General features: G+C 46.0%; 1 protein-coding gene across 1 annotated transcript in view; it reads right to left on the minus strand.

Moving 5' to 3' along the window:
* The window catches only part of LOC137570978 (calpain-8-like), a 124,309-nt gene that overhangs the window by 16,548 nt on the left and 84,103 nt on the right, over window positions 1-23,658 (minus strand). Inside the window, exons 12-17 of the mRNA XM_068279676.1 lie at window positions 23,015-23,220; window positions 19,508-19,544; window positions 12,997-13,062; window positions 5,441-5,498; window positions 3,424-3,488; window positions 1,119-1,187 (exon numbers count right to left, since the gene is read on the minus strand). Coding sequence (XP_068135777.1) covers window positions 1,119-1,187; window positions 3,424-3,488; window positions 5,441-5,498; window positions 12,997-13,062; window positions 19,508-19,544; window positions 23,015-23,220 — 501 coding nt within the window. The remainder of the gene's footprint in view (window positions 1-1,118; window positions 1,188-3,423; window positions 3,489-5,440; window positions 5,499-12,996; window positions 13,063-19,507; window positions 19,545-23,014; window positions 23,221-23,658) is intronic.

Below are 23,658 nucleotides of genomic sequence, written 5' to 3' on the forward strand. Positions count from 1 at the left end.
CTTACTGTAAATGCCAGCAACTTAGGAGAAAAGTAATGTATGGCTCATTTTACTCAGGAAGAAACGTACTTCTTATTTGTATGTGTTTTCAATTTTAAGGTTTTCGCGACAGTTCCTCTTTAAATACTTTTTTAAAGTGGTTCCACGGTAAGATTCTACTGCAGATATCAGTATGTTATACGTAATCATTCCATCAGAACCTGAAAGAATCAGTCACATAAATCCTCTGCCTAGCAAGCCCTACCACCCTATGCATGCTTTATCCTTACATTTACACTAACCTAACTTCCCCTAAAGGTGGCCATATACTCATCAATTTTATAATTCGATTCTTTACAGATACGATTCATCTGCTGGGAATCAATTCACCAAAATGTCAGTTCCATTGATTTTTGATAAATTTTGACTAAAAATCGATTGAAAGTATCGATCGGAAAGAGTGGAAAATTTCAATCGATTGGGGGCAGGGCAAGAGAGCATTGGCAGATTGATGGCCTATAGCTTTGCACTGCATCGAACAGTGCAACTCTGCAGTTTGATCAATCTTCAATAGATTCCCTGCTGGAGTCTGTTAGAAAGTGATGTGCAGTGTATGGTAGGAATCGATCCCTTCTTCCTTTCTCAGGTGGAAATCTATAAGTGTTTAGCCAGCTTTATACTATACTAGCGACCTTAGCCTGTTTAAAAACGGGCTCTAGATCTATTTCTTTAGGCCCCCATCGCTGCATGTCAGTGCGCATGCACGCGCATCCGTCGCACATGCGCTCGCCCGCGCACTAGCCCGCCCAGATAACTGGCCCCATCCTCCTGTCCCAAGGGCTGTCCGTGCTGCGCACATGCGCAGTGGCAAAAAGCACGGACCCAACTAGGACACAGGGACAGGAGTACACAGGGACAGTTAGGTTTTATTATATAGGATACTAGTGATATAATCCTGTAAAGTAAGGTCACCAGTTATTTTTTACCAGAATTAATGAGCACCAAGATGACTTGTTTTGCCCCCTTGGGGACGTTGTTATCAAATTTTCATAAACCAGCAGCTAAAATGCTTTCATTACACAAATAATCACTGCTCTACGTATATAGTCAGAGGCCTAATGAGATCAGAGGGTACATACCATGTAGTGCTGCAGCTTTCTCCAAAGGATCTGAAACTCCTCCGCACTCAGTGTCCCTGTACCGTCCATCTGTATGCCATGCAGTTAAAGACAAACTATAACACTTTTCTGAAATTATAAGTGAACATCCTCTGCCAGAAATAGGACATTACTGCTTTCCAAGTGGGTTGGCTGCTGTAATCCGACAGATTTACAACTCAGAGGCCTGTAGGTACAAGCGTTCTCACGCTCTAATCTCCTCCCCTGAACACAGGCCACACCCCCAAGTAAAAATATTCTGAACTCTAACCCCTGCCTTATGCCACTAACTGTCCTTAGAATCTTATCTCATATTATTCTTAGAGACCTGACCACTTAAGGACCAGGCCATTTCTCCCAGATCTGTGCTGCGTGGGCTCTCCAGCCCACTAAACAGATCAGGAATCAGCCAGGGCGATCAGATTTCCCCCTTTTTTCCCCACTAGGGGGATGTCCTGCTGGGGGGGGGGTCTGATCGCCGCCGGCTATTTTCGCCTTGCGGGAGGGCTCCTCAAAGCCCCCCTCCGTAGCGATTTTCGGCCTCCCTGTCCTTCCCTCCCTCCCCTCCTTCCCCTGGGCGGCACAGGACGGAGATCCATCCTGCACCGCCTCTAATAGGTTTCAGCCTATCAGACTGCGGCGATCCCCGGCCAATCAGAGGTCAGGGATCGCCGATCTCCTTTACGGATTTCTTCCCCGCGTGTTTACATTTAGTCTGCGAGCCGCGATCGGAGGCTCGCAGGCTGTTCACGGAGACACCCTCCGTGAACTGACATGGAAAATGTGGAAACCACTTGTGCTGAGGGGGGCGCGGCTGGCTTAAAGTGAAGTCAGTCATGTGGGCGAGCCCAGAGCAAGGGAGGACGTAACCTAGTGTCTGTGCAGACACTAGGTTACGTCCTCCATCGCTCTGCGCTCGCATTCTGTGCTGAGGGGGCGCGGCCGGCTTGAAGTGAAGTCAGTCATGTGGGCGGTCATGTGGTGACGCCCACATGATGTATTACTCAGTGTACGGAGTGACGATGGACTGCGTGCACGGCTGTAGCCACGTCTATTTGAACTACGCAGAGGATTTTTAAAGAGGCGATTATAATCGCCCAGAGATAAGGCGACCCTGGGCTGGGTCGGGTCATGTAATGATGAGTGGATTGTGATAACGGTGCATCTGGAAAGTACAAGGGAGCCACGGATCGTCTGCCCTGAGGTCTGATAGTGTTCTAAGGTAATTCACTTTTTTTTTTAATTCAGCTTGTAAGTCCTTTAAGTGCCTGAGGTCATTGATATGAGACAGGGATTAGACTGTAAGCTCCTGAGATCAGTGGTCTGAGGAGGGGGCTGCGTCTCTCACAGAAGACACCCGTAGGCATGTGCCTACAGTGCCTTATGGAAAAACCAGACCTGCCAATAGCCCATTAAAATAAGAAGTGTTTTCATTAGATCCTCACACACATTTTTGATAAACAATGGAAAATGTAATTGTTTGAAATGTTAAGGGTGTCTTTCACTAAAGCCCAGCTGTACCATTGCTGTCTGGGATCTACAGTGTAACTTAAAGGGAACCAAGCACCATTTTTTTCATGGTTTCTATTTCTAATAGCTATAGGAGCTGCCATGTTCCCCCCTCTCCTTCTAGCTGCCCATTATTTATCCAGGGAAAAGAGTGAAGATAGCATCTATGACTTTAAACTCTTTGAAGCATAGTGTCCTATGTCCCCACCCCCTGCTAATGAAAGCTTTTGTTTGCTCTCTGCTAATGTGTGCAATTCAGTAATTACAGCAGTAATACAGTATATGTAATAAACATCAGTCTGAATTTTCTGCGGGTCGGGCAGGCCTCGAAAGAGGGCAAAAAGCCTTTGCTAAATTTTTAAACGTAAAAAGAAGAGGCAGAATTGAAGTTTTTTGTTTTTTTTAATAATGATCTACAATATTGGCATGTATTAATCACAGATGAGGGGGAATTAGACGGGCTAAATTCTCTAAATATATACAGGGTGCATTTCTCTAGGTTTTTTTTTCTGTCCTGTGCAAGAGTTCAGGTCCACTTTAACTTTTTATAGTGGCTGGATAGTGTAATGGTTAATGGCACCGCCTCTGATATAGAACCTTTGCTCTTGCTTCAGTAAGCCAGTACCTGTTTAGTAAGGAGTCCTTAGGCAAGACTCCATAACACTGCTACTGCCTACTAAGCACTCCCTAGTGGCTGCAGCTTTCAAGCACTTTTGAGCCCGACAGGAGAAAAGCACTACACAAATGTTGGAATTATTATAACTTTTTGAAAAGATACATCCATGAGGTTGATCATCTCCCTGCAGGTCCTCACGCCGAATCCATCACATTTGATGTCAGGATCTGCAGAAAGATTATATTTTGTAAAAGAAAACAGTTAACTGTATTTTGACTCACAATTTATTCACATAAACTCTTTGATGGAAGATTAATGCTTAGTGTGGTTTGCCTTGATAGACACAGGCAGTTCTGGATGTTATGCTGGGCATACACGGTACATTTTCTACCGTGTAATCGAGCCACTGATGGCTTGATTGATAATTTCCGACGTGTCTGATACCCCACTGGATCTATTCCGCGCTCGATACCGGCGGGCAGGACAAAAGAAGAAACGAACGGAAGATAAGGAAGCGGGGGACATAAGGTAGATACGGACGAACAGAAGATAAGGGACCAGCGGGGACATGCCGGAATTGAGCCAGCGGCTCGATTACACGGTAGAAAACGTACTGTGTATGCCCAGCATAAGCCTGGCTTCTGGAGCATAAAGAGATGCTTTGCATATTCAGCAGTAGGGATTCGCATTCGGATTTTGCGGAATTTAAATCTCTGAATTTCCGATCGGGACTCAGAAATTGGAAAATGGAACTCCGAAATCGGATTTCTGTGGAAATACTGCATAACCACAACTCGGTAATTTTAGCTGAATCACAGAACTCGGAAGCATTGGACCAATAAGAGAATGTCGAGTCAATTCGGAAGTATTTGGCCAATCAGAGAAAGCAAAAAATTACCAAAAAAAACACAACTCAGAAATCGGAAATCCGAACTCCGAAATTGTTAAACCGATCGGAAATCAGCAGAATCGGTAATCGGCATTGGCAGAAATCAGAATTTCTGCGGAATCGGAAATCGGCATTTCCAACCATCCCTATTTATTATACTGACAAGTAAAGTGCAAGTCCAAGCTGCACAAAAATGAACATAAAATTTGTATTAGCTCAAAACCATCAAGCATCCAACCAAGCATCCTAATAACCATTAACGTGAAATTAGGGAAAACAGTTTCATTAGCTTTCTTACTTTCCTGAATAGTTAAACTTTTGTCTTTTCTCTACCCTCTGTTTTCCCTTTTTTCTACTTCTTGCCACCCTTCTGTAACCTAAAAGGCTGTTTGTTATCTTATTGACAGTCCCAGGCTGGACAAACCAAACATCTCACTTGTTTTCTTGCATGTGTAATACTTTGTGAATTGACATTTATAAGGTATTTACCTCAGGTTGTTAATTTACCTCACAAGTCTGTAATTTACCTCAAATCTGTAATTTATCTCACAAGTCTGTAATTTACCTCACAAGTCTGTAATTTACCTCACAAGTTTGATCATTTACTTCACACATTGGTCATTTTAGTTTTCCATGCCGTAACAGCCTTTTTGAATTGACTGTTTTCTTCTTTATCGCATGTGGTAACATTTTATGATTTGAGCCCTAGATGTGTTACTATTATATATTCAATAACCAGGGTAACGTTCTCTGACTATTTTATTAAGGTTAGAAAAGAAGATACCATCCAGACTAGGATGGAAATTTTCCCCTCTTAATCGCATCATTACCCTTTCAGAAACTTCAAACACCTTAAAGGAGTCATCAGGTAAAACCCACCCCCTGCTCTACTTACCCGGGGCTTCCTCCATCCCCTTGCAGCTGGCATGTCCCATGTCGCAGCTCCGCGCTCAGCTGCCGGCCCGGGATCCCTGCCGGTGCAGAGGCCGACCTCGAGGTTGTCTCTACTGCCTACACCGCAGACAACGTGGACTTGATTGACAGCGGCGTTCGCATAGGCACACTAGAGGAGGTGGGCCTCTGCAGGGCACTTCTGGCCAGCGGCTGAGCGCGGAGCTGTGGCGCTGGACATGTCAGCTGCAAGGGGCTGGAGGAAGCACCTGGTAAGTAGAGTGGGGTTGGGTAGGGTTTGCCTGATGACTCCTTTAAGAAATTAGTAAACTCAAGAACCAACCAGCTAATATTATTAATGACATGTGACTCATTTCTGTAGCTCGTGTCACGACTTACAGTTCTGCAGCTTCTGGTTCAGCACACTCCTCAGATCCTCCACACTGAGCTCCTCTCTCTGTGGACATCAACACAGCAGGGAAAGAAGGTCACAAGCAGAAATGTGCAGCCCAGAAATGGAGACGACCATAACGTGTCAGGTGTTACAGATAGCCTCCCTGCTTCTGAACAACCACTTGAAATAAGCACTAATTTCACATAACTGTAATTTCACATCGTAAGTCACATTTACAGTGTGAAATTGAAATTGTATGGGAAAAAATAATATACAATTTCATTTGTAAATGTAGTCGGGAACCATAATTTCACTAATTCTGCATAATTTTTTGCCAACTAGGGGTCAATAGCAAAGCCCCCATGAATGCTATTGTCACCAAAATTTCTACATACAGTTAAGGAGAAGAATGTGAAGAAGTCAATTAAAAAAAAAGACCTTGTAGTTTGAGAAAATTGATTTTAAAAATGCAAAGGAAAAATGGTTTTTAAACTCAGAAAAACTCAGAAAAATGTGTTAAAAAAACATTTTCCTTTGCATTTTTAAAAATCGATTTTCTCAAAAACTACAAGGTCTTTTACATTTTTTAACTTGTTTCCACTATTCTGCTTAAAGAGAGCCCAAGGCAGGCTCAAAGAAAAAAAAGTAGGCTACCTGATCCGTGGGGCTGGGCGGATCAGGTAGCTGCAAAAACCGCCACTAACCGCCGCTCCAGTGAGCCGCAATGGCTCACTTTCACTTGTGTGACCTATAGGTCACGACACTGCAACAAGCGACATTGGCCTCAATTCACTAAGCTTATCTCCTGTCTTTAATAACTCTTCTAGAGTTGTTACCATGGTGATAAGGCATGTAGTATTCAGGAAACATTTTACCTCAGGCAAACCTAAAGTTAACTCTTCTGTCTTTAAGTTAACTCTCCAATCCTTAAAATAACTCCAGAGTTAAAGACAGGGGCCCATATGCAATTCACTTTTTCTCCTAAGTTTTCTCCTAGGTGATATTTTTAAACTTGTTAATAAAATTCCTTTTGAGCTACCAGCAAGCAAGAAAATACTCAAAATAATTTTTATAGCACTTTTCACCTACTTTTGGGTACTTTTTTAGTTGAAAAGTGCTAAAAAGTTATTTAAAATCGAAGATGAAAAATTATCTCCTAGGAGAAGACTCAGGTGAAAACGTTAATTGCATATGGGCCAGGCTGTTAATTAACTGCCTGTGAAAATAACTACAGAGGAGGTAAATTAACTACAGAGAAGGTAAATTAACTACAGAGGAGGTAACTTAAGGAATGAAGAGGTAAGATAACTCTCTCACTGTGTGGAAGTAAGTTTTCTCTTGCCTTATTATCTCCAGCATGATCTTAGTGAATTGAGGCCATTGTGTCTCTCATAGCATGCAGGGAGGCAGGGGAGTGGCAGAGGGCGTGGCCAAGGAGAGAGGTGTCTATCTGAAAAGGGCACCTGGAAAAAAGGGCTCCCGTCCCGGTGTAGCCCATATATGCCAAATTCGGCTACAAAAAGGGTGTCTGGTATAGCCCATATGCCAAATTCGGCTACAAAGGGCGCTCGGTGTGTAGCCCATATATGCCAAATTCAGCTACAAAGGGTGCCTGGTGTAGCCCATATATGTAAAATTCGGCTACAAAGGGCACCTGGTGTAGCCAAAAAAGCTAGTTTTAGTTTATAAAAGGATGCTGTTATAGGCAAAATTTGTTGGGCTATAAAAGGGTACTAGATATAGCTGAGAAAAGTGATTACTATGACATAACTTCTCCCTACTCTCACATAGAACCCTCCCTTGATGGTGCCTAACTCTAACCCCCCTGGTGGTGCCTAACCCTAAACCCCCTGGTGGGGCCTAATCCTAAAACACCCCTTGGTGATTACTATGACCTAACTTCTCCCTACTCTCACACAGAACCCTCCCCTAACCCTAACCCTCCAGGTGGTGCCTAAACCTAAGACTCCCCTGGTAGTGCCTAACCCTAACTCCCCCTTGGTGGTGCCTAACCCCTCCAGTCCCTGGTGGTGCTTAACCCTATGACTACCCTTGTAGTCCCTGACACTAAGACTACCCTCCCCCAGTGATTACTATGACCTAACTTCTCCCTATTCTCACACAGAGCCCTCCCCTGGTGGTTCCTAACTCTAACCCCCTGGTGGTGCCTAATCCTAAAACTCCCCCCTGGTGTTTACTATGGCCTAACTTCTCTCTACTCTCACACAGAACCCTCCCCTGATGGTTCCTAACCCTAACCCCCCAGTGGTGCCTAATCCTAAAACTCCCCCCTGGTGTTTACTATGACCTAACTTCTCCCTACTCTCACACAGAACCCTCCCCTGATGGTGCCTAACCCTAAGACCCCCCTTGGTGGTGCCTAACCCTAACTCATCCCTGGTGGTGCCTAACCCCCCCCTGGTGGTGCCTATCCCTTGCCCCCCGGTGGTGCCTAACACTAACCCCCCCTGGTAGTGCCCAATCCTAAGACTCCCCCTGGTGACTGATTACTATGACCTAACTTCTCCCTACTCTCACACAGAACCCTCCCCTAACCCTAACCCCCAGGTGGTGCCTAACCCAAAGACCCCCCAAGGTCGTGCCTAAACCTAAGACCCCATGGTGGTGCTTAACCCTAACTCCCCCTTGGTGGTGCCTAACCCCTCCCTGGTGGTGCCTAACCCTATGACCCATATGGTGGTGCCTGACCCTAAGACCCCCTCCCCCCCAGTGATTACTATGACCTAACTTCTCCCTTCTTGCACACAGAACCCTCCCCTGGTGGTTCCTAACCCTAAAAGGTTGTGCCTAATCCTAAAACCCCCCTGGTGATTACTATGACCTAACCTAATGTTGAAATTTTGGTGACTGACAATAGCATGTATGCAGGGGTGCAGCTAAGGTTTTTGTGGCCCCAAGCGGACTGTAGTAAGTGGTCCTATGGGTGTGGCTATCCCGCATAAGTGGGCGTGGCCATGACATGTGGGTGGAGCAGGAAGGCGGATTGGGGCGATTGAGGCGCGCACACCACGTCTAAAGATGGGCAGTGGCGCACGGAAGGGGTTGTTCTGGGTGTCTAGAACACCCCCCTGCACTGAGACCGGAAGTGGGGCTGCCGCATGGCCCGGCCGGCTGGAAAGAGAAGACAGAATAAAATGATACAGGCGCCAGCCGCGCCAATAAGGGATGCGGGAGCCGGCTTTATTCCTCGCTCCCTCCCTCCCTCTGAATGCCCCCACCTGCGGTGAATGTGTGCCCGGCTCCCCCATGAGTGTGTGCGCAGTGGAGCGGTAGGTCCTCTTACCGCAGATCAGGCGCACCAGCAACTGGAGTCCCATGCTTCCTGTTTACCATGACGTCACAGGAAGCAGAGAGACTTGCTGGTGCGCCTGATCTGCGGTAAGAGGACCTACCGCTCCGCTGCGCACACACTCATGGGGGAGCCGGGCACACATTCACCGCAGGTGGGGGCATTCAGAGGGAGGGAGGGAGTGAGGAATAAAGCCGGCTCCCGCATCCCTTATTGGCGCGGCTGGCACCTCCATCATTTTATTCTGTCTTTTCTCCCCCAGGCAATCTTCTCCCCACACAGGGGCACCTTCCTTCACCTATCTAACTTATACTGGGGGACATATACCTATCTAATCTATCCTGGGGGGCATATACCTATCTAACCTATACTGGGGGGCATATACCTATCTAACCAATACTGGGGGGCATATACCTATCTAACCTATACTGGGGGGCATATACCTATCTAATCTATCCTGGGGGGCATATACCTATCTAACCTATACTGGGGGGCATATACCTATCTAACCTATACCGGGGGGCATATACCTATCTAACCTATACTGGGGGGCATATACCTATCTAACCTATACTGGGGGGCATATACCTATCTAACCTATACTGGGGGGCATATACCTATCTAATCTATCCTGGGGGGCATATACCTATCTAACCTATACTAGGGGGGAATATACCTATCTAACCTATACTGGGGGGCATATACCTATCTAATCTATCCTGGGGGGCATATACCTATCTAACCTATACTGGGGGGCATATACCTATCTAACCTATACTGGGGGGCATATACCTATCTAACCAATACTGGGGGGCATATACCTATCTAACCTATACTGGGGGGCATATACCTATCTAATCTATCCTGGGGGGCATATACCTATCTAATCTATCCTGGGGGGCATATACCTATCTAACCTATACTGGGGGGCATATACCTATCTAACCTATACTGGGGGGCATATACCTATCTAACCTATACTGGGGGGCATATACCTATCTAACCTATACTGGGGGGCATATACCTATCTAACCTATACTGGGGGACATATACCTATCTAACCTATACTGGGGAACATATACCTATCTAACCTATACTGGGGGACATAGCCCTATCTAACCTATACTGGGGGGCATAGCCCTATCTAACCTATACTGGGGGGCATATCCCTATCAAACCTATACTGGGGGGCATATCCCTATCTAACCTATACTGGGGGACATATACCTATCTAACCTATACTGGGGGACATATACCTATCTAACCTATATTGGGGGGCATAGCCCTATCTAACCTATACTGGGGGGCATAGCCCTATCTAACCTATACTGGGGGGCATATCCCTATCAAACCTATACTGGGGGACATATACCTATCTAATCTATACTGGGGGGCATATACCTATCTAACCTATACTGGGGGCAACTATATGGGCTACCTATACTGGGGGGGGACCTATAGCTGGCTACCTATACTGCTACCTATACTGCGGGCACCTATACCTGTCTCCACGTTGGGGGCGCATTTTACGCCCTCACCCTGGGTGCAATTTAGCCTAGAAACTGCTAGTATTTGGCTCCACCCACACCATATTTTGGCCACGCCCACACACCACTTTCAGGAACCCCCCCCTTGGAAATCCTGCATTTGCCCCTGATGGGCGTGGCCATGACATTGTATAGGCAGAGCTTAACCGTAGCACAGCAAATATAGCCAACTATGACCATTAAATAATAAATGAAGCAACAGTTACCCCAGACACCAGAAAATAAAAACGCAATTAGGGCACAGTTCAGCAGAAATCAAACGCAATTAGGGCACAGTTCAGCAGAAATCAAACGCAATTACAGGACATTTTCAGCAGAAATCAAACGCAATTAGGGCACATTTTCAGCAGAAATTAAACGCAATTAGGGCACATTTTCAGCAGAAATCAAACTCAATTAGGGCACATTTTTAGCAGATATCAAACGCAATTAGGGCACAGTTCAGCAGAAATCAAACGCAATTAGGGCACAGTTCAGCAGAAATCAAATGCAATTAGGGCACATTTGGCTGGATGGTGTAATGGTTAAGGGCTCTGCCTCTGACGCAGGAGACCGGGGTTCGAATCTCGGCTCTGCCTGTTCAGTAAGCCAGCACCTTTTCAGCAGGAGACCTTTGGCAAGTCTCCCTAACACTGCTACTGCCTATAGAGCGCGCCCTAGTGGCTGCTGCTCTGGCGCTTTGAGTCCGCCAGGAGAAAAGCGCGATATAAATGTTATTTGTCTTGTCTTGTCATTTTCAGCAGATATCAAACGCAATTAGGGCACAGTTCAGCAGAAATCAAACGTAATTAGGGCACATTTTCAGCAGATATCAAACGTAATTAGGGCACATTTTCAGCAGATAAACGCAATTAGAGCTGCAAAAAGAAAAGAATTTACTCACCTGGCACTGGCAGAAGTCTTCTCTCCCCATCTCCTGGCCGGCTCCTCAGGCGCGCAGTTCCCACGGAGCTCCCTCCCTCCTCTAATCTCCCGCACTGATTGAATGCAGGGCTACGGGAAGATGGCCACCCGAAGCCCTGTACTGGAGACATAAATAGTCTCCAGAGCAGGGCTTCAGCGGTGGCCATCTACCCGTAACCCTGCTCTGCTCTGACAGCCCCGCGGGCTGCGGGAAAACAGTGACGTCACACTGACGTCACGGAGCCGCCGAGGCCCCTAAGACCTTGAGGCCCTAAGCGGCCGCGTGGTCTGCTTGGTGCCTCGCGGCGCACCTGCATGTATGGGGACTTTGCCCTTAAAGTGTAACTGTTGGGCATAAAATCAAAAATCAATTCTTTATTTTTATCTGGTAAACAAGTAATTAGGATACTGACCAGGCAATCCAAAAGTTTAAATCTCTATTACTTTTCTTCTTGATAAATGATCATTCCCCAGTTTACCTGACTCTTATTTGGTACACACAAAATTTGGTACACAAAAAGGAAGTTACAGGGCATGCTGGGTTGTCATCTTTTGCTTCTCTACTTCTACTTCTCTACTAGAGAAGCAAAAAAGGACAACCCAGCATGCCCTGCAACTTCCTGTTTGTGTACCAAATTTTTGTGTACCAAATAAGAGTCAGGTAAATGATGGAATGGTCATTTATCAACAAGAAAAGTAATAGTGATTTTATTTTTTGGGTTGCCTGGTCAGCATCCTTATTACTTGTTTACCAGATAAAAATAAAGAATTGATTTTTTATTTTATGCCCGACAGTTACACTTTAACCATTAAAGTCGGAACGAAATTACGTGAAAGTTATGTGAAAATTATGTGAAATTATGAATGGATTACATAAAATCAAATGAATGTCCAAATCGTAAATATGTATGGCGAAATTTCGATAATTGCAAAAATCATAATTAGCAGATTATGATCATCACTACCTGTGCAACTTACTGCAATACTGTTGTGCCCTGTGCAATAGCCCAGGGGATGCCAACATATGAAAACATTATTGTGTCACAAATTACACTCTGATGAAGCCTGCGGTGGGCAGGCGCAATGCGTCAGTGGGCGTGGCTTAAACCTGACATGAGAATCGAGCGCTCCCTATCAGCACAACTTCCTGCCGGAAGAATCTCTGCTTTGCACGTAAGCTGGTCGCCGCTCCCCGCTATGGACGCGCGGCCGGGTTGAGCGGTGTGCACTGAAGGAAACCATTGATCCCGGAGATGTGATAAGCAGGACTGCTGAGCCTAGGACTGGTTAGATGCTGGCTTACGAGAATACACTCTGAAGGCTGATCTGGTAATCCCTTGCAAGCATATATTACATAAAAGGCAGACTGTGTTGAGCTGTAGTAGGAGAGCCTGGCTGGCTATCTCTGTCTCCCCCATACTGAGTAATATCGGGATGGTACCGGTACCAGTGTGATCGGGGTGTGATTGGGTGCTGGGTTATGTGAGTGGAGCACCCCACAGGTTTATGATCAATTTTAATTGGTTTTATGGGTGAATATGCCTAATTATGCACACAATTTTTGGCACAATTAAGTTTTCATAGGTTGGTATCCCCTGGGCTATTGCACTTTGTTTTTGTCAATAGGCTCTTCCTTAATGGGTGATTGCACCTAGATATTAGTGTGGGACCATAATGCAGTGGGTAAGATACACAGTATATTTTGTTTTGGAAATACTGTTGTGCCCTGTCAGGGGTCAGATCTAATCTCGTATTATTGTGGAGGTGGTACAAAGACAATGTATATGTACAGGTAAGTTACCTCCTCCCCCTCTGGCTCCTCAGACACACTCTGCGCTTCCATCTTGGGTTCAGAAGATGATAAAGGCTGCAAGAACAAAGCACACAGTTGATTGATCCTTAATTAACACAAATGATTACTTTTACAAATATTTCAACTTTCCCTTAGTTGTATTCAAAGAACAGCTTATTTTCCATTAATTATCATCAGGACCGGGCCGAAGCAGAAGCAAGAGAGGCTCCAGCCTCAGGGCACAGTGTAGGAGGGGCGCACAACTCACTCAGCTATCATTCCCCTATTGTGTTTGAAGCAGAGAGAAATAAGAAAAGGGGATACATGTCAGTGATTGCAAGCCTAATAACTAGATATTAAGGTGTTGGGGCCCTGGGGCACCACTTAGTCTAATAGCAATCAGTGTGTGACGGCTGGGGTAGGAGGGATGGAGGGGCGCACTTTGGTGTCTCAGCCTTGGGTGCTGGAGGACCTTGTCCTGGCTCTGATTATCATTATCCTTTTTAGTAGAAAAACCTATACAACATACACAATCACTACACAGGCAATTATGTACCTGAATACCATTGTATAACATCTTTCAGCCAGGGGCATAACTTAACCATCCCACCCCCCAATGCCACCCAATCCCCACTTCCCAGCTTCTAAAAAATATCCTTCTTTCCCCCGATTCTCTCCCCAGCAACTGATATATTTCAGTTCTGACAAAATGTTGTCAGAACTGGAAGGGATCATTGTCAGAAGAAAATGGTGAGTTTCTGAGAGGAACTAATGGCAAGGTAACTATGTAATGTTCATTTGAAGTTACCTCATGTGTTTATTTTAAATAATTTTACTCAGTACAGGTTCCACTTAACGACCGCCTAATGCTGATAGGCGTCGGCAGGTCGTTAGTGGTTTTACATGGAAACGGCCGCTCGTTCGAGCGGCCTTTCCATGTCAGTTCACGGAGGGTGTCTCCATGAACAGCCTGCAAGCGGGGAAGAAATCCCTGCTGTTTACATCATACGGCGCTGCTACGCAGCAGCGCTGTAAAGGAGATCGGCGATCCCCGGCCTCTGATTGGCCGGGGATCGCCGCAGTCTGATAGGCTGAAGCCTATCAGAGGCGGCGCAGGACGAATCCTTGTCCTGCGCCGTCCACAGCAAAGAGGGGAGGGAGGGAAAGGGAGCGAGGCAGAAAATCGCTGCGGAGGGGGGCTTTGAGGAGCCCCCCTGCTCGGCCACACAGAGCGGCGGCGATCAGACCCCCCCAGCAGGTCATCCCCCTAGTGGGAAAAAAGGGGGGAAGAATCCTCCAAAATAGCCCGGTCCTTAAAGAGACTCTGAAGCGAGAATAAATCTCGCTTCAGAGCTCATAGTTAGCAGGGGCATGTGTGCCCCTGCTAAACCGCCGCTATCGCGCCGCTAAACGGGGGTCCCTTCACCCCCAAACCCACCCCCGCAAGACTTGGTCGCAAAGTTGGTAGTTCGTGGAGGCAGGGCTAACGGCTGCAGCCCTGCCTCCAGTCGCGTCTATCAGCGGCGCATCGCCGCCTCTCCCTTGCCCCTCTCAGTGAAGGAAGACTGAGAGGGGCGGGGGAGAGGCGGAGATACGCACTGACAGACGCGCGTGGGGCAGGGCTGCGGCGGTTAGCCCTGCCCCAACCAGGAAGCGTTCCCCCGCTGCACCGAGGGGATTTGGGGGTGAAGGGACCCCCGTTAAGCCGCAGGATAGCGGCGTTTTAGCAGGGGCACACGTGCCCCTGCTATCTATGAGGTCTGAAGCAAGATTTATTGTCGCTTCAGACTCTCTTTAAGTGGTTAAGAGGAAATAAATATGGCAGCCTCCATATCCCTCTCAGTTCAGGTGTCCTTTAAAGAAACATGCTGGAAAATATGGCAACAGTAGATGGTTTGGTATATACTAAGGATGGCTAGTGAGATGCTAGTAATTCCTAGTACTTCAGTGAAATGGTTAAGCGCTCTTCTCTGCCTGCTCCTTCGAGACTCCGTAACAAAAATTGCATCCTGTTTTTTATCATCCTACATGTTCCAAAAGCTATTCTAATGTGTTCTGGCTTACTGCAGCCTTTCTACTATGACAGTCTCTGTAATAAATCAATGTATCTTTCCCCTGTCAGACTTGTCGGCCTGTGTCTGGAAGGCTGCCAAGTTCTTCAGTGTTGTGGTTCTGCTATGAACTCACCCTTTCTGGCCCCTCTATGCACACTGCCTGTGTGTTATTTAGATAAGAGAGAAGAGAGAAGCTGCTCTAATCAGCTGGATACATCGTCCTCTGAGCTGGCTGGGCTTTCACATACTGAGGAATTACAAACAAGGGCAAAGCTGTTTGCAGGAAGAAAAGAGCAGCCTGAAACTTCAGTGCATGGGGGAAAGAAACACACAAATGATCTCTTGAGATTCAAAAGGAATGCTGTATACAGCCTGCTTATGTATGGATGTATTTTCTATGTGTGGACATACTGTACATCAACCTACTTCCTGTTTTGGTGGCCATTTTGTTTGTTTACAAACAAACTTTTTAAAACTGTTTTTAACCACTTTTAATGCGGCGAGGAGCGGCGAAATTGTGACAGAGGGTAATAGGAGATGTCCCCTAACGCACTGGTATGTTTACTTTTAAGCGATTTTAACAATACAGATTCTCTTTAAGCTGGCCACTAACGGTCCAATTTCTAGCGAAAAATCGTTCGAGCGATCAGAAATTCTGATCGGATTGGTTGTAAATAATCTCCATTGGTGGACACAATCGATTATGAACGAGTGAAAAAAATGTCGCCCGAATGAATTTTCGTCGAACGAAAATTTGAATTTTCTTGGTGGTCGTGATAGATAGAAAGCAATGATTGGTTAGTTGATGGTGTAGTGAACGATTTTTCGTCCGATCAGAATTTCTGATCGCTTGAACGATTTTTCGCTATAAATTGGACCGTTAGTGGCCAGCTTTAAACACAGCGAATATGTCATATAATGAAAAAGCCCCCCCTTCGGGGAAAGACTCACCAGACTTCTAGGCCTCCAAGGCCAATGCTCGCATTCGGGGTATTGGCCACCCCACAGCCTCTCTGGCAGTCCTCTCTCGGCTATTCCCAGTCTGTGTAATCAAAAAACGAATTCCACATCGCGTAAAAGCGTACCAGTTTATTTAAAAAATGGTTAAAAACAAATCAGTGGTGTATAACCACTCATTGGGTCAAAAAACTTCATCAAGAAATGAAAAACAGCCAACCCCTTGTTTGACAAACTACCTGATTCCAGGTACAGGGGTATGCAGAGATGAGATGCACTCAGCTTGTGACAAGGCGCACGCCTCTGTCATCTAGCGTCCCTCTCCGCAATATCTTACTGGCTAGTGCTCTAAAAGATACCGAGCCTACTGCACACAGACAATCCCGCCGCGTCCAGCGAGGGTCGTGCGCCACGGAGTGACGTCATAGCGCACGACGCTCGCTGGACGCGGCGGGATTGTCTGTGTGCAGTAGGCTCGGTATCTTTTAGAGCACTAGCCAGTAAGATATTGCGGAGAGGGACGCTAGATGACAGAGGCGTGCGCCTTGTCACAAGCTGAGTGCATCTCATCTCTGCATACCCCTGTACCTGGAATCAGGTAGTTTGTCAAACAAGGGGTTGGCTGTTTTTCATTTCTTGATGAAGTTTTTTGACCCAATGAGTGGTTATACACCACTGATTTGTTTTTAACCATTTTTTAAATAAACTGGTACGCTTTTACGCAATGTGGAATTCGTTTTTTGATTACACAGACTGGGAATAGCCGAGAGAGGACTGCCAGAGAGGCTGTGGGGTGGCCAATACCCCGAATGCGAGCATTGGCCTTGGAGGCCTAGAAGTCTGGTGGGTCTTTCCCCGAAGGGGGGGCTTTTTCATTATATGACATATTCGCTGTGTCTAAGAAGGAACAGGCAGAGAAGAGCGCTTAACCATTTTTACTGAAGAACTTTATTTTGATGGTTGCACGCATCTAGGAAGAGCGCTCCCACATGATAACCATTATATGAGCAAGGACATTATACATGTGGTTACTACCTGCCAATGTGTTTTATTTAGAATTTAGCACCTGTATTATGAATGTTTGATTCATTATATTCTATATATTTTAGAGGTGACCTACTTAACACCTGACTCAGCATATGAGCGCAGTATCAGGGTGCTATAATTGTTGTGAGTAATTCCTAGTAGTTGATGCAAGGTTAAGGGCCAGTTTTAACTATTAAGTGATGGGAGTGGGGCTACCTAGCCGCACTCTCATCACTTCCGCTGCTGGCCGCGTCACTTCTGCATCTCCCGATGCGGAAGTGTATGGAGGGGACGGCGGAAGGATGCGTGCGGATGGGGCTGTGCGAGAATCTGCAGCATGTACACGCCATGCACACAATGGAAAGAAAGAATTCTGAAGGGCACACCATCAATGCTGTGGTCGGGTGCTTGACACAATGACATAGGCAAATGTCACAAGTGAAACTGTAGAAGAATGTGTCAGCACACCGCTTTTCTTTTTAAATCAAGCTCTTTTTAATGAGCCATACGTTGCATACAGTGCAAAAAACCGACAATTGTTTCGGGGGCCTCACAGGGTCCCCCTTCTTCAAGGCGTAGTGACTACGCCTTGAAGAAGGGGGACCCTGTGAGGCCCCCGAAACAATTGTCGGTTTTTTGCACTGTATGCAACGTATGGCTCATTAAAAAGAGCTTGATTTAAAAAGAAAAGCGGTGTGCTGACACATTCTTCTACACATGCACACAATGGAAACTGTTCCATTGCTGTACATTGGGATCAGAACACCCGCGGTGCGATGCAGCTATGTAGCCACATCACACCGAATCTAATGGAAACAGGCTCCTATAGCAACTTTATTGTCAATATCTGCAGCTTTCAAACAGACCAGTGAAATTCAGCAGCTACAGCTTATACATTTGCATCGTTTGTAGGTGAAGCGCTGCACAAAACTATCACAAACTGTGACATTTGCAGCAGCCATTTTGCTATCCAGAGATCCAGTGCAGAATATCCCCCTCATCTTATATGTGGGCAGAGTGGAACATGGGCTGTGTGATGTTGTATATAAATAACCCTGTATCTTTCAGTGCAATGTACAGGGCCCCAAATACACAGAAACCAGCTTTTCCTTGGACCACTGGGCACCTTTGACTTTCCAGCGTTTGCATTGAGAGTCCCAGGTTTCTCGGCTGTGGAGGTCAGACACAGTTTACATGTAGGGAAGCCTAAAATTTAGGGACTCCCACGCAGAACTGGATTTGTACTTTTTACCGCCCAAGGCCAGCTGTCACCAGCCACCCCCTGAACATCAGCACAACCAACATACCCTCCCCCCCCCCCTTCAGTATAAGTAGACAGATAACTCCCCACTTCTGTATAGGTAGCAATATTCCCCCCACTGTATAAGTAGGCAGATGCTGCCCCCCCCCCCCCACTTTGCAATATAGGTAAGGTAACCATATTCTCCTTCACCCCCCTCCTCTATAGGTAGGCAGAAGTTCCCCCCCCATCTATAGGTGGCCAGAGGCTTCTCCCCCTCATAAGTGGCAAGATGCTTCTCTGCCCTCTCTCCTATAAATAGTCAGATGCTTCTCCCTGCCTCATCCCTGTAGGTAGCCAGATGCTTCTCCTTCCTATCTCCCTCCCTGTAGGTAGCCAGATGCTTCTCCTCCCTATCTCCCTCCCCCATAGCTAGCCAGATGCTTCTACTCCGTATCTCCCTCCCTCCAGATAGCCAGATGCTTCTCCCCCTCCATCCCTGTAGGTAGCCAAACCTGTCTCCCCCTTCATCCCTGTAGATAGCCTGATGCTTCTCCCCCCCCTCCATCCCTGTAGATAGCCTGATGATTCCCCCCCTCCATCCCTGTAGGTAGCCAGATGCCCCCCCCCCCCCATGTAGCCAGAAGCTTCCCCCTTTCCTCACCACTGCTAGAGCTGCAGCAAGTGTCACTAATCTCCCCGCTCATATCCAGCGACAAAGCTTCCTCTTCTGCCTTCTGCTCTGCCTCGGTCAGCTGCCGCTGTGCAACTGTACTCTCCAGCCAACGTCTCTCACATGTGACTAGCCGGCGCGTAACCAGCGAGTCACATGTGAGGGCTGGAGAGGACAGACCATACACAGTGGCGGTTGACTGAGGCAGAGCAGAAGGCAGAAGAGGAAGCTTCAGCTCTGGATACAAGCGGGGAGGTGAGTGACACAGGATCTAGCAGTGGGGAGGGAGGTGAGAGAGAGCGGGAATCCGTAGCCGTCCACAGCCACACCAAGCCTTGCACTAATGCCTGGCAGCCGCGGATGGACTGCTGCCCCTCAGCCACCCCTTATTTGGGTAGTAAATCTGGCGCCCTAGGCCCTGACCTATGTGGCCTAGCCAGAAATCCAGCCCTGCTCATCATTGGTTTTCTTTACCCAAGTGCGAGGTACAGCTTACAGACAGTGAAGCCTGATGGCTTTAAATAAGCTATATACTCCGAAAAAAGTCACCAATCTGTCTGAATCATTTACCTGGTAAGGATTTGCTTGTACCACATTGCCGAATTCGCTGAAATAAAAAATGAAAACCATTTAATCAAATCAACTGCGGGGTGAATTTCTGAAATCAGAACTAAACATATGAAACATACATTTAGGTTTTTAGAAAAAAAGTATACAGTGGCAGTGTAGTAGCTGGAAATCATGGGGTCCCGTACCAAAATTTTCATGGGGCCCTCAGAAGGAGGCAATGCCACCCGCCCCTACCCTCTGGGTATGAGTTAAATGGGCAGTTTACATTCTCATGCAATCTACACTCGGGCCAGTAAAAAAGGGTGCATATGGCTAATGGACAAAAAGGGCACCGCCATAGACTGCAATGCAAAATATCGACTATTGGGAGCCCGACAGGAAAAAAAGGGCGCCCGAGAAATAGCGGTTGCTGGGATCGTGTTAACAAAAGTTTTCGTTTACAGAATAAGATTTATTACAAATATTGTTTGCAAGTTCGTTTTAACTTTCTGGTTTACTTATTTTTCCGTTTTTAAATTTCACTTTCAGGGCTGTAACAAGTAAATTTTTGTTTACACTTATTTTATCATTTAAAATTCGTTTTCATAGTATAATGCTTAAATATCGTTTTCAACCTTGTTCTATTGGAAATACGTTGTTAGGCACCACCAGGGGGGTGGTTAGGGTTAGGCACCACCAGGGGGGTGGTTAGGTTTAGGCACCGCCAGGGGGGTGGTTAGTGTTAGGCACCACCAGGGGGGTGGTTAGTGTTAGGCACCACCAGGGGGATGGTTAGGGTTAGGCACCACCAGGGGGGTGGTTAGGGTTAGGCACCACCAGGGGGGTGGTTAGGGTTAGGCACCACCAGGGGGGTGGTTAGGGTTCGGCATCACCAGGGGGGTGGTTAGGGTTCGGCACCACCAGGGGGGGTGGTTAGGGTTAGGCACCACTAGAGGGGTCTAGGGGTTAGGGATAGGTACAGGGAGGGTTCTGTGTGAGAGTATGGATAGGTATAGTTACAGTACAATATTTGTAATATACACAATTTATTAAATTATGTATATTTACACAAGGAGGGGGGTCTAGAGGTTAGGGATAGGAAGAGCCTACAGTTAGGTATAATTGCAGTAAAATACCTGGAAAATCTACCATTGTATTACTATGCTTAATACAAGTGTAAATATCGTTTTTTGTTATAGATGGTATTTTGCCATTTCATTTCCGTTTATCGAACCGATTTAGCACTATATTTTCATTTATAAGCTATAAACGAAAAATATTGTTTTACATTACAACTTATAATTTCAGCTATATACCGCACCCTTTTTTCCAGGTGCCCTTTTTTGATACACGCCTCTTCACTGCACATAGTTCATGGGCACAGAAACAAAGGGTGGAGAAACACGAGTGTCAATGGTAAACATTAAGTACCACTTGTGTTCCCTATGCTCCAAGACCCTATAGCAGCTGCTATGGCTATTGATGCACCCCTGTACAGTAGTCAATCTTAAGAAAAGAGAAGTGGAAGTTGAAGAGGAACTCCAGTGAAAATAATGTAATAAAAAAAGTGCTTCATGTTTACAATAATTATGTATAAATGATTTAGTTAGTGTTTGCCTATTGTAAAATCTTTTAAATCCCTGATTTACATTCTGACATTGATCACATGGTGACATTTTTACTGCTGGAAGGTGATGTAGCTGCTGCTTGCTTTTTTGGCAGTTGGAAACAGCTGTAAACAGCTATTTCCCACAATGCAACAAGGTTCACAAACAGGAAACTGCCAAGAGTACCACGGTCCTCAGAGTTTCTTGTGGGAGGGGTTTCACCCCAATATCAGTCATACAGCGCCCCCTGATGGTCTGTTTGTGAAAAGTTCTGGTGTCCTTTAAAGAAATGTTACATGAGATTTCTCATGTAAAAGGGGGTATCAGCTACTGATTGGGATAAAGTTCAATTCTTGGTCAGAGTTTCTCTTTAAGTTAAAAAATAGAGAAGAATTACTAGAAGTCTAGAACCAAAAGTAAAAGAACCAAATACTACATCTCATAATTAAAGCAGAAATTGCTTAGACCAGGAGATTTTTATTTCTTTTAGCTTTTTTTCTCTGGAGAGGAGAGGAGGTTCTCCTGTTTTATCTCCTTGCAGCTGCCCAGTTATTTGGTAGCAGGAAAAAAGGGCGCCGACTGAGGGTGGACGAAAAGGGCGTCGCCATAGACTTTAATGGAATTATCGGTAATACATGTAGTCCCCGGGTTACGAACGCTCGACTTACGATCGACCCGCCGATACGAACGCCGCGACCATAGCTCCGCCCCGTCGCATGATGTCACGCCCGTTGGGGACTACCTGTTCTGCCCCATTTAAAATGCAGAGTTATTGCAGCGAAAGGTAAATAGAGGCCATCTCACTTGATCCTCGGCGGTAAAAGGTCCCCTCGTGGTGCCCGGAAGCTGCGCAGCCCGTCCTCTCGCTCCGTCCACTGTTCCCCGGTGGCTTCTGGCTTCACATGCTTCGCATAATGACGCAATTAGGAAGCGCCGCCACTAGGGGGCTCTTCCTGATTGCGTCATTATGCGAAGCATGTGAAGCCAGAAGCCACCGGGGAACAGTGGCCGAAGCAAGAGGACGGGCTGCGCAGCTTCCGGGCACCACGAGGGCTTCTACCGCCGAGGATCAGGTGAGATGGCCTCTATTTACCTTCCGCTGCAATAACTCTGCATTTTAAACGGGGGCAAAAGTGGCTGTCCCAACTTAAGGACAGATTCAGGTTAAGAACGAGCGGGCAGTCCCTATCTCGTTCGTTAACCAAGGACTACCTGTACAGCGAGAAAAACAGAAAAAAGTGCGCCGCAAAAAATTTCGTTAATAACATTTGAACATTATAGTTTTTGAGGTAGTTATCGATCGTTTTAGAAGTTTACAACGTTATAGTTTTAGTCATATCATTTAGTTAATAAGTACAGATTTTACGTTTTCAAAGGTATTATCGTTAATATATGTAAAAAGGGTGTTTCTGCAGAGGGAGTGGTTAGGGTTAGGCACCAACAGGGGGAGTGGTTATTGTTAGGCACCACCGGGGGGGGGGGGGGGGCTAGTGTTAGGCACCACTAGGGGAGTGGTTAGTTTTAGGCACCACCAGGGGAGGGTTCTGTGTGAGGGTAAGGTTGGCTTAAGCAGTATTGACGAAAAACGCAACGACATTTAATGTTAATATTTATTCGGTATTATATCTCGTTTGTTTTTTGCAACAGTTAATAAAGCTTGGTTCTCGTTATCAAATTTAATTAATACCTGGTGCCAAATTCATTAATAAGTCAGGCCCTTTTTTCACGGAGCCCTTTTTTCATGCACGCAGTTATTTTGAGTAGAGGAAGGGTGCTGCAACTTTGCTGTTTACTGTGTTACTTGGTTTAACTCTACAGCATCCATCAAAAACTAGGATCCCGTGCCAGGTTTGGGTGGACTGAGCATTTTGATCATTTTTCCAACGATTGCATAACATTGGCATGGGCTTTCCTTACTTACAGGGCTTTAGCATCCTTCTCTGTGAAGACGCGCAGGAAGAAATCGGCCTCCTCGCAGGGTTTGTAGGTGGTTGGAACAATCACATAGTTTCCGACGGGAAGTAGAAATCTCTTGGACACCTCGCGGTGGTTCTTGTATATGTCCAAGCAGGCCACTTCCTTGTTTTTCCGGAAGAAATCCTTCCCCAACTGCAGATCTGTCTGAACCTAAAGAAAGAGTAAAAAAATGAAAATGCATAATCCCATCTAAAGAGGACCAGTTAGGTCAGCAAATGCCACATCTTAAGTCAGAATTTTCAAGTGCCATGTGTGATGATTACTCCCAATCTCATGCATGAAAGGATAAATAAATGTTTTACAGCCATCTAAAGTCAAACATGAAGAATCAGTGGATGCAACCTACTTTCATGCACAGCCCCTCGGATTCATTATAGTGACTTTACAGCCATTTTGTAACTTATTTACTATATGGTTTGTAGCATTTTTCCGGCATCTCAATTCCTGCATTTTAGGTTAGCCTAAAAAACACAATGCCCAACAATGTGATGGAATACCAAAAATCACTCCACTCCAATGTAAACTCTTTTAAAAAAAGTGTCTTATTTGCATGCAAACACGTCTACAATAGTAGACGTAGCAGACTAC

The sequence above is a fragment of the Hyperolius riggenbachi genome, chromosome 4 (genome assembly GCF_040937935.1).
Source record: "Hyperolius riggenbachi isolate aHypRig1 chromosome 4, aHypRig1.pri, whole genome shotgun sequence".
Taxonomy (NCBI): Eukaryota; Metazoa; Chordata; class Amphibia; order Anura; family Hyperoliidae; genus Hyperolius; species Hyperolius riggenbachi.